At 41.6% G+C, this 14,762-nt stretch overlaps 1 protein-coding gene across 1 annotated transcript; it reads left to right on the top strand.

Moving 5' to 3' along the window:
* The first annotated feature begins 21 nt into the window (after positions 1-21).
* LOC131886532 (uncharacterized) lies at positions 22-11,423 on the top strand. Its single transcript, XM_059234932.1, has 26 exons — positions 22-153; positions 221-357; positions 589-658; positions 717-872; positions 1,778-1,982; positions 2,042-2,247; positions 2,320-2,535; positions 2,598-2,701; positions 2,761-2,963; positions 3,679-3,981; positions 4,044-4,321; positions 4,769-4,945; positions 5,010-5,192; positions 5,252-5,425; positions 5,483-5,863; positions 5,930-6,187; positions 6,246-6,518; positions 6,746-7,537; positions 7,612-7,924; positions 7,992-8,824; positions 8,883-9,062; positions 9,124-9,300; positions 9,364-9,585; positions 9,650-10,033; positions 10,111-10,995; positions 11,053-11,423. Exons 1-26 carry the CDS (start codon positions 48-50, stop codon positions 11,118-11,120), a joined length of 7,284 nt encoding a protein of 2,427 aa, XP_059090915.1. The 5' UTR covers positions 22-47; the 3' UTR covers positions 11,121-11,423.
* Positions 11,424-14,762: the final 3,339 nt, after the last annotated feature.

A 14,762-nucleotide genomic window follows, 5' to 3' on the forward strand; every position in this document is an offset into this window, starting at 1 on the left:
ACATATGACCCAGGTCGATCTAATGTCTCATTTACGTTGAATGAGTGATGACTTTGGAGTTTGATTTGAGAAAAATGAAACATCATTTCAAGGCTCTCTTAATATTCATTGTTTTTGGATTGAATATCTATCCAATCTCTTCGTATAGGGCAGGTAAGAATCTCGGAACAAAAATTGTAGTTTTTCTTTGTACAAAGTAACGGTGTGTACTTGACAATAGATTTTTACCCGGAAAACTCCGGAGACGGATTGCTATCCATTCCTGATCGAAATCTGTTCAGAAACATGGATCTTCCTCAAGCTTCGCCAGTGAAACGTTACAAGAACGGATCTCTCGACGATTGGTATTTTGATGAAGTAAGTGTTTTTTGTGTTCCAATGAATATGAAGCAAGACATGATTATAAAAGCACTTTGTAAATAGCAGATAAAATATATGAATTTTTCCGGTTCAGATTATTAGCAACATTGTCTATCACATGCAAAATCTGTTTAATTGTTCATCATCATATCTAACGCTTTGGTAACGAATGACCAATCAACCCATTTTCGCCAAGAACCTCAAAATGGCCATTTTTTTTTAAATCAGGTCTCAAGAGAGGAATATGTAAACAAGGATATTGGAAACGATTATCAAGAGGACGAAATGTTGGACCAAGGTAAATCACTAATTCAAGGACGAGGCTCTTTGAACTAATTCAAACCAAAACAAAGTAGTCTTCAAGGATGTTCCAACCAATGGAGAGACCTTCAACAACGCGGTCGGGACCAATCCTACAGAACGGCAACTTGGGGATGAGGGTGAGGATTCTCTGGATTGGAACATTGACTTTGACTATGAAGAAGGATTGCCTGTCCATGAAACTAATGTTGGTAAAAGTCAAATATGAACTTGTTAGTTTTATTGCCAATACACTCTTAGGGGGACACTGATATCATGGTTGTTGATCTTTCATATTTCCACAAGGCTTAGTAGGATCTGTTGATATACTGTACACCCAGTTACCTGCAGACTTGAAAGATTGATCCACTTGGTTTTAATGTGATATAAGTTTAGATAAATTGTCATCACTATCAATTAAAAGCAACCAGCAATGTAAAGAAACCTATGTACGTCAGAAGAAACAAATCCGAACAAAATTATTTACCACGACCACCTTTTGTTTTTTTGAGATTGATGTTTATTGAATTGAAGATAAATGAGCAGCAGGTAGCATTTTTGATAACTGAGTGATACTCCTGTCATTCTAGATCGACTTCCGTAAAATCCTACGGCGACTCACTTGGTGTGTTGCCCTGTTCCTGTCTTGCCTTAACGAGGCACTAGATCAAAAAAAAAGAATTAGCAAAAATCTAAACGAAACAACGTCCGTTTCTAGGCTCACGATTTTTTCTTAAAAATGCTCATAAGTTTAATACGTTTAGAGCATAAAAGAAAAACGAATAGTTTAGTGTAGTTATTCGATGAGACTCATTTATTCAGGGAGACGAGAGGGAAGCAAACACTGAGAGAAATGGGTTTACACCTATATGAATACAGCATTAAGCTAAATCTGAAAACCTACATTGATAATTGGAATGGATCATTTTCGATATAAAATGTCAAATATGGATTTAATCATTCCCTGAATTTGTAATCCTCTTACCTCTAGTTTGTGCCCTTAGTCATGGTTCAATTTCATTTCAATTTTAAAGGTCATTCTTTGCTTTTGTTGATTTGAAACTAAGATCAAATCATCCTAAATGCTAAATTCAACGCGAGGGCTCGCATGTTCCAGCTTCCAAACTGAACCACACCAACAAAATCGAATCTGCCATTGAATCTGTCCTTGGGCGACCTCGACAACAAGGTTCTTTAGGTCAGATCCAAGATTTTCCGACGAGAATCCAGGATGGAATGGAAGACTATACTCTGGACGTTACAGTGATCAAAATTAAGGAGCGTGTGAAAAACTTCAGATTTCGATCGCACGGACAGACCAGGTGGGAAGTTCCGGAGCTCTTTGAGGAATATATCAATGTCTCGACCGCATTTCTTTCAGGCGCTTGGGAGCAACCGTGAAGCGGTGGCCCCATCAAGAACGATTGGATCCTAATGAACCATTAGGGTGTGGTTTTCCCGTATGTGCCATGGTCGACATGAAACCAATGCGCTTCCAATCGTTATGCAACTTCACAGGATGGATGCAGCAAGAAGGTCATGTCCGTAGAGTCATTGAAGTTCAGAAAGGTGGCTGTGAGGATGCGAGTAAGGACACACCTTGATTGAAGCAAGGGTTGACACGCATTTAGGTTTTCCATACAAGACCATATTTTACAGTTGAGAGCGTTGGATTGGATCGCGATTGGGCTGAAGAGATCGTGGAACAATGTCAATGCGGTTCCCACGAAGGCTGCAACACGCCCATTTGCCTCAATGACAACGGGCATGCTAAATCCTTTGCGAGTACGTGCGCTGCAGTCCAATATTTGAAGGGCAAGACCCAACAAACCCTTATTGGCATCGGATTGGGGACATGCAGAGATCTCTATTCAGGTACATTTTGGAACAAATGGGATTTGATTCTTTTTTTATCATTATGAGTATTACATTTTCAGCTTGCTTATTCACTGAATGGTTTGACTTTGATGAACCTTGTCGTAAGGCGGATGTGGAATCAGTTTATTATTCAAACATTTTTTTGAGCTGCCTAGGAAAACATGTAAAATGGAGTCATTATTTTCAGTTTGGTTCAATATATTGTAAATGAAGTATTTTCAGGGACGTCATCGATCTTGTGCAGCGCAAAATATCGAATATCCAGCTCAATTTCAAACCTTAGATGGATATGAACAGGTCGAAGGATTGATATTCTCCAAGGACAAAGACAAAGTGGTGTGCTACAATGAGCATAACAAAGTCAAACCCAAGCCTCCTCATTATTGGGTCGATAAAGAAGTGACTTGTCGGGATTTTAAAATGAGGTACTTGTGATAGGATTGATTCTCTTTTTGGTTCAACGATGCCAAGGCCACACAATAGTCAAACAGTCTTATCAAGTTTCGAGAGGAATACCCAAACACATCTGGGCATATTTGTTGAAAATCATAAGAAACAACTTTGGTTAAATCTTAATTTAAATTCCCGACGAATTGATACAGATTTTAAATAACACAACCGTAAAAGATATTTTTTTTCTCTTGCATAATGTAAAAATAGTTCAAAATAATGTATAACCTTACTCAAAACCCTCCAAAAATACAAACTTTCCAGAAAATACTTCCCAATCAAGGAAAGCACATTGAGTTCAACAATCATTGCAAATTTTTCACAAAAATCAATGAAACCTCAAAGAAGCAGTTTTTAATCGGTTTCAACAAAGTTTTCAAGAAATACCAAAATTTATAAGATTACCTCTTGTATGAATTGCCGTCAGATTTCAAGCGAATGAGTAACTAAGTGTACTTTTGATAATTTTTATAAGTATTTTTATGTTCCAAATATTTCAACAACAGAAATTCAGTCAAACCAAGAAAAATACGTCTGAAAAATATCATAGGAATGTGCCAAGACAAAACATGAACAAAATTGGGTTGTCAATCATGGAATATTTCCTTACATCTTTAGAGCAACCTTCAATGCCCATATTTGTTTAAGCATCACGTGACTTTTAATTGCAATTTTTTATATCTGATCTAGATATTGTTGTCGAAATCTTTGGGGCGAGGCTGTGTCCCTCCCGAAGATCCCCAAAGAGGACGTGATTGTGGATCCACCTGTGGGTCAAACCCTATTCGACACTTGCGACTGGTTGAACTTTATGAGTGTGAGTAACGGTCGAGGTTTGGGAGATGTGGAATCTCGGTCGAAAAACGCCAAATTCATGAAGAAATCCACATGCAAAGGCTCAAACCTGGCTCCGCAATTCATTGATGCTAGAACGATCAAAGACGACACTCCTTGGCATGAGACCGGTGAACTCATCACGAAAGTTACACCGACGTAATGGCAAATGCTCTTTGAGGAATTTAGATCCACAAAGACTGAACGAGATCCCTTTTCAGATATGGATTCTACTGTGACAACAAGAATAACGAGGTGATTGGTAAACGATGCAGTGACTACAAAGTGCGATTTTGTTGCAAGAAAGAGAGACCAGCTCAATGGGGGAAATGGAGCGAATGGACCGAATGTTCGCAAACCTGCGGGGGTGGAACAAAGAAACGGGACAGAGTCTGCATCTTGAAGGAAGGCAAAAAGCAAGGTTGCTTCAATGATGGTCCACATGGGGAAAAAAGGTTTCGTGAAATGGAAATCTCGTGCAATGAAGTGCCATGTCCTCGTAAGTTTTTAAATGCAAGCAAANTCAATGATGGTCCACATGGGGAAAAAAGGTTTCGTGAAATGGAAATCTCGTGCAATGAAGTGCCATGTCCTCGTAAGTTTTTAAATGCAAGCAAACACTTTTTAGGTTGAGAGCTTATTAGGCAATTCGAGAGTCGTTCCATGTAACCTTTGGTATTCTGACCTATCTTTGTTTGTAGTGAAATTTCTATCCGTTTTTGCTTCATCCCAAGAGCTTTGAAGATGATAGTATGATGCTTAAAGTGAAGGTTTTAAATTTTTCATTTGATAGTGCATCGAAGAGGGTGTTGAAAAGCCTTGCCTTGAAATTGGACGCTGCAATGTTTGACAAATATTAGCAATTTACTGAATTGATCTTGACATAATTGTTCGTTTTTGAAATTCTTGATTGAATTACCATCATTCTGAAATGCATTGTCTCCAGGTGATCTTCAATGGATGGAATGGCAAGCTTGGTCAGATTGTACCGTAACCTGTGGACATGGAATCCGTCGAAGACATCGTGGATGCTTTCCTCCTAGAGGAGGAGGAAAAGAATGTCCCGTCGCTGGAGACAGCCGGTATTCCGAGGAACAAAAATGTCACGAGTCACCTTGTCTTAGTAAATGCTTTTCTTATTGTTTCATTTACCATTTGAATATAATTTCAAACATTTTTCTTTAAAGACCCTCAATGGACAAAATGGGGTGGTTGGGGCGAATGCTCCGTTTCTTGTGGAGTAGGATGTAAAACCCGACGAAGAGCTTGTGTCAACATTGCAGCCGGAAACGCTCCTCTGGACAATGACGCTGCTCTATGCCTTGGTCCAAGCATCCACGATGACGCCTGTGATGTTGGGTATTGCCCAGGTAATCCTTCTTGTAGTCCCATATGACTCCAGATGCATATCATTGAAATCCCACTCAAGTTGATGGAGGTTGGACAGAATGGCAAAATTGGGGGGAGTGCGATGTGGCATGTGGAGCAGGGGCCAGGATTCGCAGGCGATACTGCACTGACCCTTTTCCGATGCATGGAGGTCGTTCATGTCCTGGCACTGGAGTCGAAGATGGGGAGTGTGTGGGTCTGCCAGAGTGTCCCCGTAAGTTTTAAGTCACTCCGACTTGGCCGACATCATTAATAGCCAGTTTGTTTTTAGAGCATTGCCTCTTCTCCGCATGGGGTGAATGGGGCGGTTGCAGCGTTACTTGTGGTGATGGACCATTTGCGGGAACTCGAGAAAGAGCAAGATTTGAGGCCGTACCAGCTAAAAATGGCGGTAACGAGTGTTGCGGATTGAAATCCGAGATCGAACAGTGCGAATTTTGCCAGACAGAGCGGGATCTTGGGCAGCCAAGGCAATGTATCTTCCATTGCCCGGTGGACTGTCGATTATCGGAATGGTCTCCCTGGGCTGGATTTTGCAGGAAATGCTACAAGCCAAATGAAAAGCAAATTGTGGGTTTGATAAAAAGGACAAGAATGAGATTTGTAGAGGTTGAAGCCAAATATGGTGGCAAGCAATGCACTTCCTTACAGGGTATTGTTGAACTGCATTCTAATTCATGCACGCTGCGAGGTTCATACAAGATAATTCTTTATTCAGGAACTACTTTGACTATGCAAGATGGCGCTGAAATTGAAGAGAACCCTTGCGTCCCGGATAAAGACGTACCTCCTTGTCCTGCAGCAGCCAGCCCACCCTTCTTCTGGAGCCCATGGGCTGAATGGTCAGCTTGTTTAGCTGCTTGTGGATCTGCCGGTCAACGAACAAGAAAAAGGAAATGCTTTGGAAATGGCGCCAATTCAGGGTGCCCAGGAAAAGAAGAAGAGGAAGAGAGCTGCGAGAGCTTATGTCCACCAGGTTGAGCCATTGCTATTGTGCTTGCTCGAGTTCAATTATTCTTTAACAAAACATTTAGATGGTTGGTCCGAGTGGGATGAATGGTCCCCTTGTGAAAAAACCTGCGGTAAAGGTCAATCAGCGAGGAGAAGAACGTGCCGTGATGACCATCGGCTGGACATTCCTGAAGCTGAGAAAACGTGCTCGGGTGTCCAAAGAGAGACTCGAGTCTGTGATTCTGGCTCTTGTGATCAAGTGGAGGAGATCATAACGGCTGGCAAAGATCCAACAGGCCTAGTCCAAGGCCATTATGTTAATAAATTGCAAAGAAACAATAATTCAGACAAGGAATAAAAGCAAAACTTATGATTAATGTGCCCTCTCATCGAGACATAGAAATGATCTTCATAAATTGCGAGCTCTGGATGTCAATCCGCAATGCTTCAAGCATTTTTCTATATCTTACTACACTTGAACATTTTTGCTGTAAGAGGTATTACAAACAATTCAGGTAATGATTACTGTTGTATCATTTTCCACTAACTCATAACAATCATGTTGACACGTGCTTTGGTGCAGGTTTTCGAATAAAGGATGAACTTCCAATGGCATACGCTGTGATTCATGCACAAGTTCATTCGAACAGAACAAGTGAAACCAACTTGGATGAAAGGATAGATTCGTCAGAGAAATATGATTCATTCCAAAGAAGCGAATCGAAAGACGCCAACCAACTCGAAATCTTAAAGGCCTTCACCGATGAGCAATTCCGAGAGGAAATTATCAAAGACCTAGATGCCAAAGACCCCAACGGAATCAACATCCCGGCGGAGGTAGTGCAAGTAAAAAGGAAACCCAATAAGTGGGATGGAGCAACAGGAGCACGAGACTTGGACGCCATGGTTCAACGATGGGAACATAGATCTGGGCTGGATCCGGAAGATGTGGATGGCTGTGGATCTCCAGTATGCGCCAATGTGGATGGCAGACCCAAAAGATTTAGATCCTGGTGCAACTTAGCCACATGGATGATGGCCAACGAGCACATTCGACGGTTCCTTCACATACAGAAGGGAGACTGTGCAGATGCTAGTAAGATGGCAAATTTTTCAAATTCAACCATTTTTATAATGAACTATCTGTTTTCAGTCGAAGGAAAAGGCCACGATTGGAATTGGGGTAGTAACCCTGGATCTTGTGAACGGTGTCAAGCATCCGTTGGATGTCGAGAGAAAGTCTGCATTGCCGCCAAGGGAGTGGCCACTACTTACACCAGCATTTGCGAAGCCATGAAGGCCAGTTATGCTGACACTGATGTGGTCACCATCCTCTTTGCGTTAGGGGATTGCGAGAATCTCCTGAATGAACAAAGTCTGGGTCATTTTAGCTTCTTGATGAACATTTCTTTCATTTGTATTCGTCTTTGTTTAAATTCCTGTTTGAAGGCTGTTTGTACACGGAATGGTTTGATATTGATGAGCCTTGTTATGATGGCGACACGGAGAGTACCACCCAAAATATGGCCATGATTAATTGTTTGCCTAAAAGTGGACGATTTCGCATGTGTCCTAGAATCAGGCAAGTTGGTGAACCTCAGTTCCGCACAATCGAGGGTGGAGAAATTCCAAAAGATCAAAAGGTATTGAAAGATTTTGAAGCCCAAAGATTGACTTGCTTGAACAAGGACCAAACGTCAAAACCAGGACCACCCAATCACTGGTTTGATCTTCAAGTTAAATGTCGAGACTACAAAATGAGGCAAGTTATTCAATCCCAATATTGAGATGCAGGCCTTCAAAGTCCTTTAACAAGTTCACTGTTTCAGGCATTGCTGTCAATGTTTGCATGGATGTTATCCCAAGATTAACGGACAATGGAAGGTAGATATGCCAGAGATTGGACATTTATACGAGGAATGTGAGTGGATGCCATTCGTCAGTCAAGAGAGTCCCAGGTCAGATACGTGGGATGCAGAGGATAGAGCTACAGCCTTGACCACAAAATACAAGAGGCACGTTTGTGGGGGCAATATTTTCGATGCCGTATACATTGACGCAAGAACGAGAGAGGATGACATTCCTTGGGACGAAACTGGAGAGATCATTACCAAAAATACGCCCAGCTATGGATTCTTGTGCATAAACAAGAACAACAAGCCTTTCAATAAAAGGTGTTCGGATTATAAGGTGAGGTATTGTTGCCTCAAGAAGCGACCCGCTCAATGGGGAGAATGGAACGAGTGGACTGATTGCACCAAAACTTGTGGAGGAGGGATCCGAAGCCGGGATCGGGTGTGTAACTCCAAAAAGGGGAACAAAGAAACATGCTTTGGCAATTGGATCGATCTTGATGAATCTGGGAAGGACCGGCATGCCAATCTGAAATATCAAGAACATGCTTGTAATGTATTAAGTTGTCCAGGTAATCTCAATTTGTTAACAGTAGGGTTTTTTAACGTAAGATCAGCCACAATGCACCTATTAGGGGATGCAAATTTCTTGCAATGGATGTCGTGGGAGACTTGTTCAGTGACTTGTGGACAGGCTCAACGAAGACGAAGACGTGGTTGTAACCCGCCGACTTCTGGTGGCAAACCATGCCCAACGGATAGGAGAGAGTACGAGGAGTTTGGAGATTGTAAACTTCAGCCCTGTCCAGGTTAGGCCCTTGTCCTTTGAAGTGAAGGATTCCCAAGCCACTTTTGCTTTTGGTCTAGATCCTCTTTGGACCACTTGGTCTGAGTGGAGCGCTTGTAGTGCCACGTGTGGATTAGGGAAGAAAAGGAAGTCCAGAAAATGCGAAGACGTTATTACAAAGAAACCAATGCAACCGGGATTGGATTGTCTTGGTGGAGCGTCAGAAGCGAACGAGGAATGCAAACTCGATGATTGTCCAAGTATGAGAAAAAGGAACAGCTGTCCTGAAGCTGAATAACTAAAATGCTCTATTTGTGTTAGTTAACGGACAATGGACAGCATGGCAAAGTTGGGGATCTTGTAGTGTCCTTTGTGGACGACAAGGCCATCGACTTCGTCAAAGGTACTGCTCCAACCCATTACCCCAATTCGGAGGAGATCCTTGTCCTGGAGACCAAGAAGAGAGAGGCCCTTGTCCCGATCTGAGTCCCTGTCCAAGTGAGGATTGGGTTTTGATCCCAAAACCATCCATTTTTTGACAGGTTTTATTCTCTCACATAGTGAATTGCGAGTGGTCAGAGTGGGGTTCTTGGAGCTCTTGTAGTGTTTCTTGTGGCAACCCTGGAGAAGGACTTGAAACTCGTGGTCGACATATTCATCAACAAGCTGCATTTGGAGGTCGGAAGTGTGCTGAAAATGACCTAGAAAATCGGATTTGCCTTCACGAGAGTATGAGCTCTTTTTCCGAAACAGACAAGGGAAAGGCCATCTTCTATTGTCCTGGTACGAAAATTGTACATTCTCTTAATGAAACAACAATCATCATTGCAACCATTCTATTCTTCAGTGGATTGCATCTGGGCCGAATGGACAAGTTGGTCCACTTGTCCGGATTGCTTTGGGGATGTATCTGGATACTTGAGAGAAGACCTTCCGGACTTTGAGCAAGTTCGGTCCAGGAAGATCCTACAACAAAGAAAATATCGAGGGAAAAAATGTGGCACTTCTTCCATTGAAATTGACACAATTAAAGGTCAGTGCACTATCGAGAACGTTTCTCCCTGTCCAGTGGTGGCAAGTAGCAGCTACACAACTCAATGGACTCCTTGGACAACCTGCATGGCCCCATGTGGAAAAAAAGGCCAAAGATCGAGAGGACGACAATGTTCCAACAATGATTGTAATGGAGCACTGGAAGAATCAGAGCCGTGTTCCGGGTTTTGTCCACCAGGTAATATACTGAGTGAACTATTAGCTCATTATTGTTTGAGCTACATGCTAGGGTAACATTTTTTTTATCATTCGAAGAGGGTTGGTCCCAATGGGAAATGTGGAGCAATTGCCCTGTCACCTGTGGTGCTGGTCAACGTGCACGAATTCGATATTGTCGCGATGATAAAAAAGAGGAACGAAAGGGGAAAGAGACATGTCAGGGCGTGGCCAGAGAGACTCAAAGGTGTGACATGGGCACGTGTGGATCTGTGTCCCAAGTCAACGATGTGGTCCAAGAATTTGCAGCCAAGCAACACACCAAAGAGCAAGACTTCACGCCAAATCTACCAATAAGCAAAGAGGAGGAAAGTCATGCGGAATGGGACAAGACTCGCACAGAAAACCAAATTGGAGACGATACTTCGTCTCATGAAAAAGATCAGCGTAATGACTTGATTGACTGGCAATCCTCAAAAAAGTATGACGATGACAATGCTTCTCAATACGCAAATCAAAGCCCTTATTTGGAATCGAAAGACCGTCTCGCTGGAGAGGAAAATGACCCTTTAACTTTAACTCGCGCTGAAGAACCCTTTGACGATGATCCTGAATACAAGGACAGTAGCCTCTCTGTACCTAATGACGAACAAACCCCTCACGGCCAAAATGCTTATGAGTCAATTGAAGACAAAGTATTTCAATCCCTCCCTGATCAATCCCAATCTGTCAAAGAGCCTGATAACTACGCAGCTGAGACGGACACGAAGTTTTTGTCAGGAGCGTCAGAATTCTCACCGGAACTTCAAAGCAACACTCATTTCGGAGAGGAAGCATACGAATTCGACTCTAAAGCCACAGCAGATCCCGATGAGGCAAGTAATCGCATTGTCAATGGTGATTCCAATGTGCACAGCCAGAAATTTGGTCACAAACAAAATCGCATGGTCAGGCACGAGGACAGATCTATGGAAATATCTCGAGGTGAGTAATTCTTGATAGAGAGTGCTTATACTATGACTAATGATCATCTTAACGCAGATGATCATGAGACGATGGATAGCACAGCGGACTTGAAATGGAATCAGCCTCATCAGTTGGATAACTAATGTTCATTCACAGTTCTTGACAATCCCTTTCAATGAAGTCAAATGAGTTGAGAGTACGATGCAAAGTGACGTAAACAAAAGAACAACCAACGGCATCATTCAGCAAATATCCCGTAATATTTCAGTGAGCTCGGAATCCCCACGTGTATTTTTTTTCTAACGTGTCTTCCATGCTTCAAACAACCTGAAGATTGACGAACTGCTCTTTGTTCTTTTGACATTCTCTCTGAAATCAAATATCTCTGACATGTAAATTGTACCATGACAGCCAAAAGCAAGACTAATAAATTAATGAAAAAGTAACAGTTGGAATGGGTTACTACAACATAGACGTAACCTTCACGAGCCTAATGTAGCAAAAATCATTGGACTGGCCATGGTTTCCTGATCGTCGGGATCTTTAGCAATGTTTAGCCACCATAAGGTTCGACAAGAGGGCTCTGGCTGCTGATACCAATCGGACATATTCAGGCAGATGCCGTCGATGGAATTAGCGAGAATATTTGTACATGTGAAGTCGTGAACATACTCGTAATTCTCCGGTCCTTGCACAAAAGGGGGGGGGAGGGTGTTGCGGAGACTTGTGGAATTGTGGCACAAAGCAATTAGTAGATCCGCTGCCTTAATAGTGAAACAGAAACACATTGTCGCTCTGTCCTTGGTGGTCGAAAATCTCAGTATTGGTCAGTCGATCCTCTACGTTCGAAACATTGAGAGCATGCGCTTGGCAATAAGTTTTTTGTTATTTGCCCTTTTGGTGGCAAATGTGAATAGTCAGTTTTTCCGTGGAATTGCCAATTTGCTCTTCGGGGGCGGCAATGGGGGAGGTGGGGGAGGAGGAGGCGGAGGATTTAACTTTTTTGGTGGGCGTCCTCGAGGCCGTTTCACAGACGATGGGACCCAAAGACCAGTGGCCACAGGAAGGGATGAATTGTTTCCAACAGACTGCGGACGAAATGAAAACACCGGCCGAGGAAAACTCTGCTTCCCCGACGGACTTCTTTGTCAAAAACGTAAGTCAAGAATAATTTTATAGATATCAGATGGCAACCTAACGTTTCGACTCTCTTTATATACTCCGAAACTTGTTCCATTACAAGCCATGCAGAATAACTAATGCAATTCCATGTGTTGTGTGTGTGTAATTGGCTATATTTATGCCCTAAGGACGATCAGCATTTAACCACATCAAGGATAATTTAGTGTCCGGGTAGTCAAAAAGAATAAGTAATACCAAATCAAAATAAGGAGAAATAATGAAAGTACATAGAACTAATAATTATCATCTTTAGATATATTTCCCTTGGAAATATTATGAATTAACTAGATGGAATTCATTTGCTTGGGTTTTACAATGCCATTGAAAAAATCCATCATACTCAGCAAGGGAGAAGCAACCAACTTTGAACGGCTCTGTTGCAGGGCGTTTATTGATTTCGGCCACTCCATTACACATCTCTAGTCCATTAACAAGATTGAGAACAATAGTATTTGAAACCTTGATGGATATTGCATTCATGAGCATGTTTAAAAAGTTTCATCTATTTTTGACAACGAGCTTTGCGGAAGGAATTTTTTTCAGCGTCTAATGATAAGTAATGTATCATAGACCCTCCTAATCTCCTAAGTGTGATGATTGTTTGCCAGGTATCCAGGTTCATGTTCTTCTTAAAAAGTAAGATCCTAGGCGTTTGACAACTATTCCTGAAAAATGTTACGAAAGTTAATGATACTGTTGTTATTTGAGGCCACAAATTGTGGCCGCAGGGTAAAAACCAAATATCAGACTACACCCAGACCAACTCCACTAAAACTATAGTTCAAAAGCACCAAACATTCTTTTCGATTTGATCAAGCACTGTTTATGCATTTTTCAAATTTCATTTATTTATGTAATACTCACAACAACAGCCGAACATCAGCTCGTGCTTACTTATCGTCAATAAAGTAATTCTCGAGCGTGGAAGTAAATCGGTATCAACCTAAAATGCAATGAGTTTTGAAAAGAAAGATGATTGGTGATTAGCGATCATGTCGATACAAATCCCCAAACCAGTGATAACTAAAGGCCGGAAAAATAACTTGTATTGCAATTGAGCGTATATTCCAGTGGGTTGTCAAAACTAATTTTCCCTAGAGAAGCACCTTTGAGCGTATATTCCAGTGGGTTGTCAAAACTAATTTTCCCTAGAGAAGCACCTCGTCACCTTAACTTCTGTTCCGACAACCACTCGAATACAAATCTCTATGTTTGTTGCTCGACAGAAAAACAAGTGACTTTCTGAACTTTAGTGATAACATGTAAAATCTTAATAGTATAGGGTAGGGCTTGTTTTTGGATCTAGTGAAGCCGAGTTGTCTAAGAAGTAGCGCAAACAATCGAAAAATGGTTTGGCTTCAAAACCCGGTGCCACAATCTCCCCTTTTTAGTTAGAGGAGACATGGCGCAGTTTCCCATCATGATAGAGGTCTCCAGTTCAAATCTCCTAAGTCTCCGAAGAAACATATCATCTACTAGTGCTGGGGTGAGTCTGGACTCGAGTTTTTTGCCGGGCTCGAGTCCGGCGAAAAGTCAAAAAATCAAAAGACTCGTACGAGTCCGACTTTTGCCCGACTCGCCCCAGCACTAGTATCTGCTGAATGTCAGACTTCTGATTTAGTTATACAAGTATGAATCATAAATACCCAAGGCTATCAGGGGGTGATTATGCCAAAGCACACCCTATCTCTCATTCGCAACAAATCAGCTTGTGATTGTCAGAATGTAAGCAAAAAACTGAAACGAGCCGTCAATACCCAATGAGAAACACAGGAAGTGTGTGCAGATTCTAGAAGTCATTTGCAAGGACTGCTTCATTTCCTTAGAAAGAACTGGCATCTACGAGATTGTCATCGAAATTTCAGGTTTTTATCGATGAAGGATGAAGGATAAAGCGTCAAATTCTTTTATTGCTAAATGCTAAAAAGAAGATGAGTGTCAATGGTTGAAATCTCAATTCCTATGCACTGCCAGGTTTACATACTGTTAAATAGTTATTCCCTCATTGAAATTCATTAGGCCTGGCATTACAGGCATTGCCATTAAGGAAACATACGGCACAATCCAGTCAGCAATGACTCACAAACATTTGTGTCTCTGTTGCCTTTGACTACATAAAGGTTCGCTCCCATCGCATTAAGATACGTTTCCCCTATTTTACGTTCAAAATAGATTGCAGACACAAAAGGTAATAAGAATTTAATAAGGTATGGTTTAATTCCAGTTTCTAATGGATCATAATTGTGAGGTACCTCAGGAAATTGATTTATACGAGTCTGAGAATTCTCCAATTTTGGTCCTCGTTCAAAACTTTCAGAAAAACAAATCATGTTTATGGCAAACAAAAGATGCATGTAGGCATAATGTGTGATGCGCACATTACAATAATGAGCTGTCATCTTCAGTTTCCATAGCACCATTAAAGATTTGTCGAGCAACGAAATCTAAGGACGATTAAACACAACTGTTAATAGCAATGTGAAATCCTCGCTTTATTTTTCTGCCCTGATGCATCTTCAAAGCTTACGACATCAGACGTTATTTCATTATTCTGAGATCTTTTTGACTGGCTGAAACAAATACCAAAACACCAAAAAAGACAC

This window comes from Tigriopus californicus, chromosome 1 (genome assembly GCF_007210705.1).
Source record: "Tigriopus californicus strain San Diego chromosome 1, Tcal_SD_v2.1, whole genome shotgun sequence".
NCBI lineage: Eukaryota > Metazoa > Arthropoda > Copepoda > Harpacticoida > Harpacticidae > Tigriopus > Tigriopus californicus.

Excerpts from the sequence above, each read along its gene's own strand:
- LOC131886532 (XM_059234932.1), top strand. The coding sequence starts at position 48 with ATGACTTTGGAGTTTGATTTGAGAAAAATGAAACATCATTTCAAGGCT. Across the intron at positions 2,964-3,678 it reads TGTCGGGATTTTAAAATGAG|ATATTGTTGTCGAAATCTTT; the intron begins GTACTTGTGATA and ends TATCTGATCTAG. Across the intron at positions 5,193-5,251 it reads TGATGTTGGGTATTGCCCAG|TTGATGGAGGTTGGACAGAA; the intron begins GTAATCCTTCTT and ends ATCCCACTCAAG.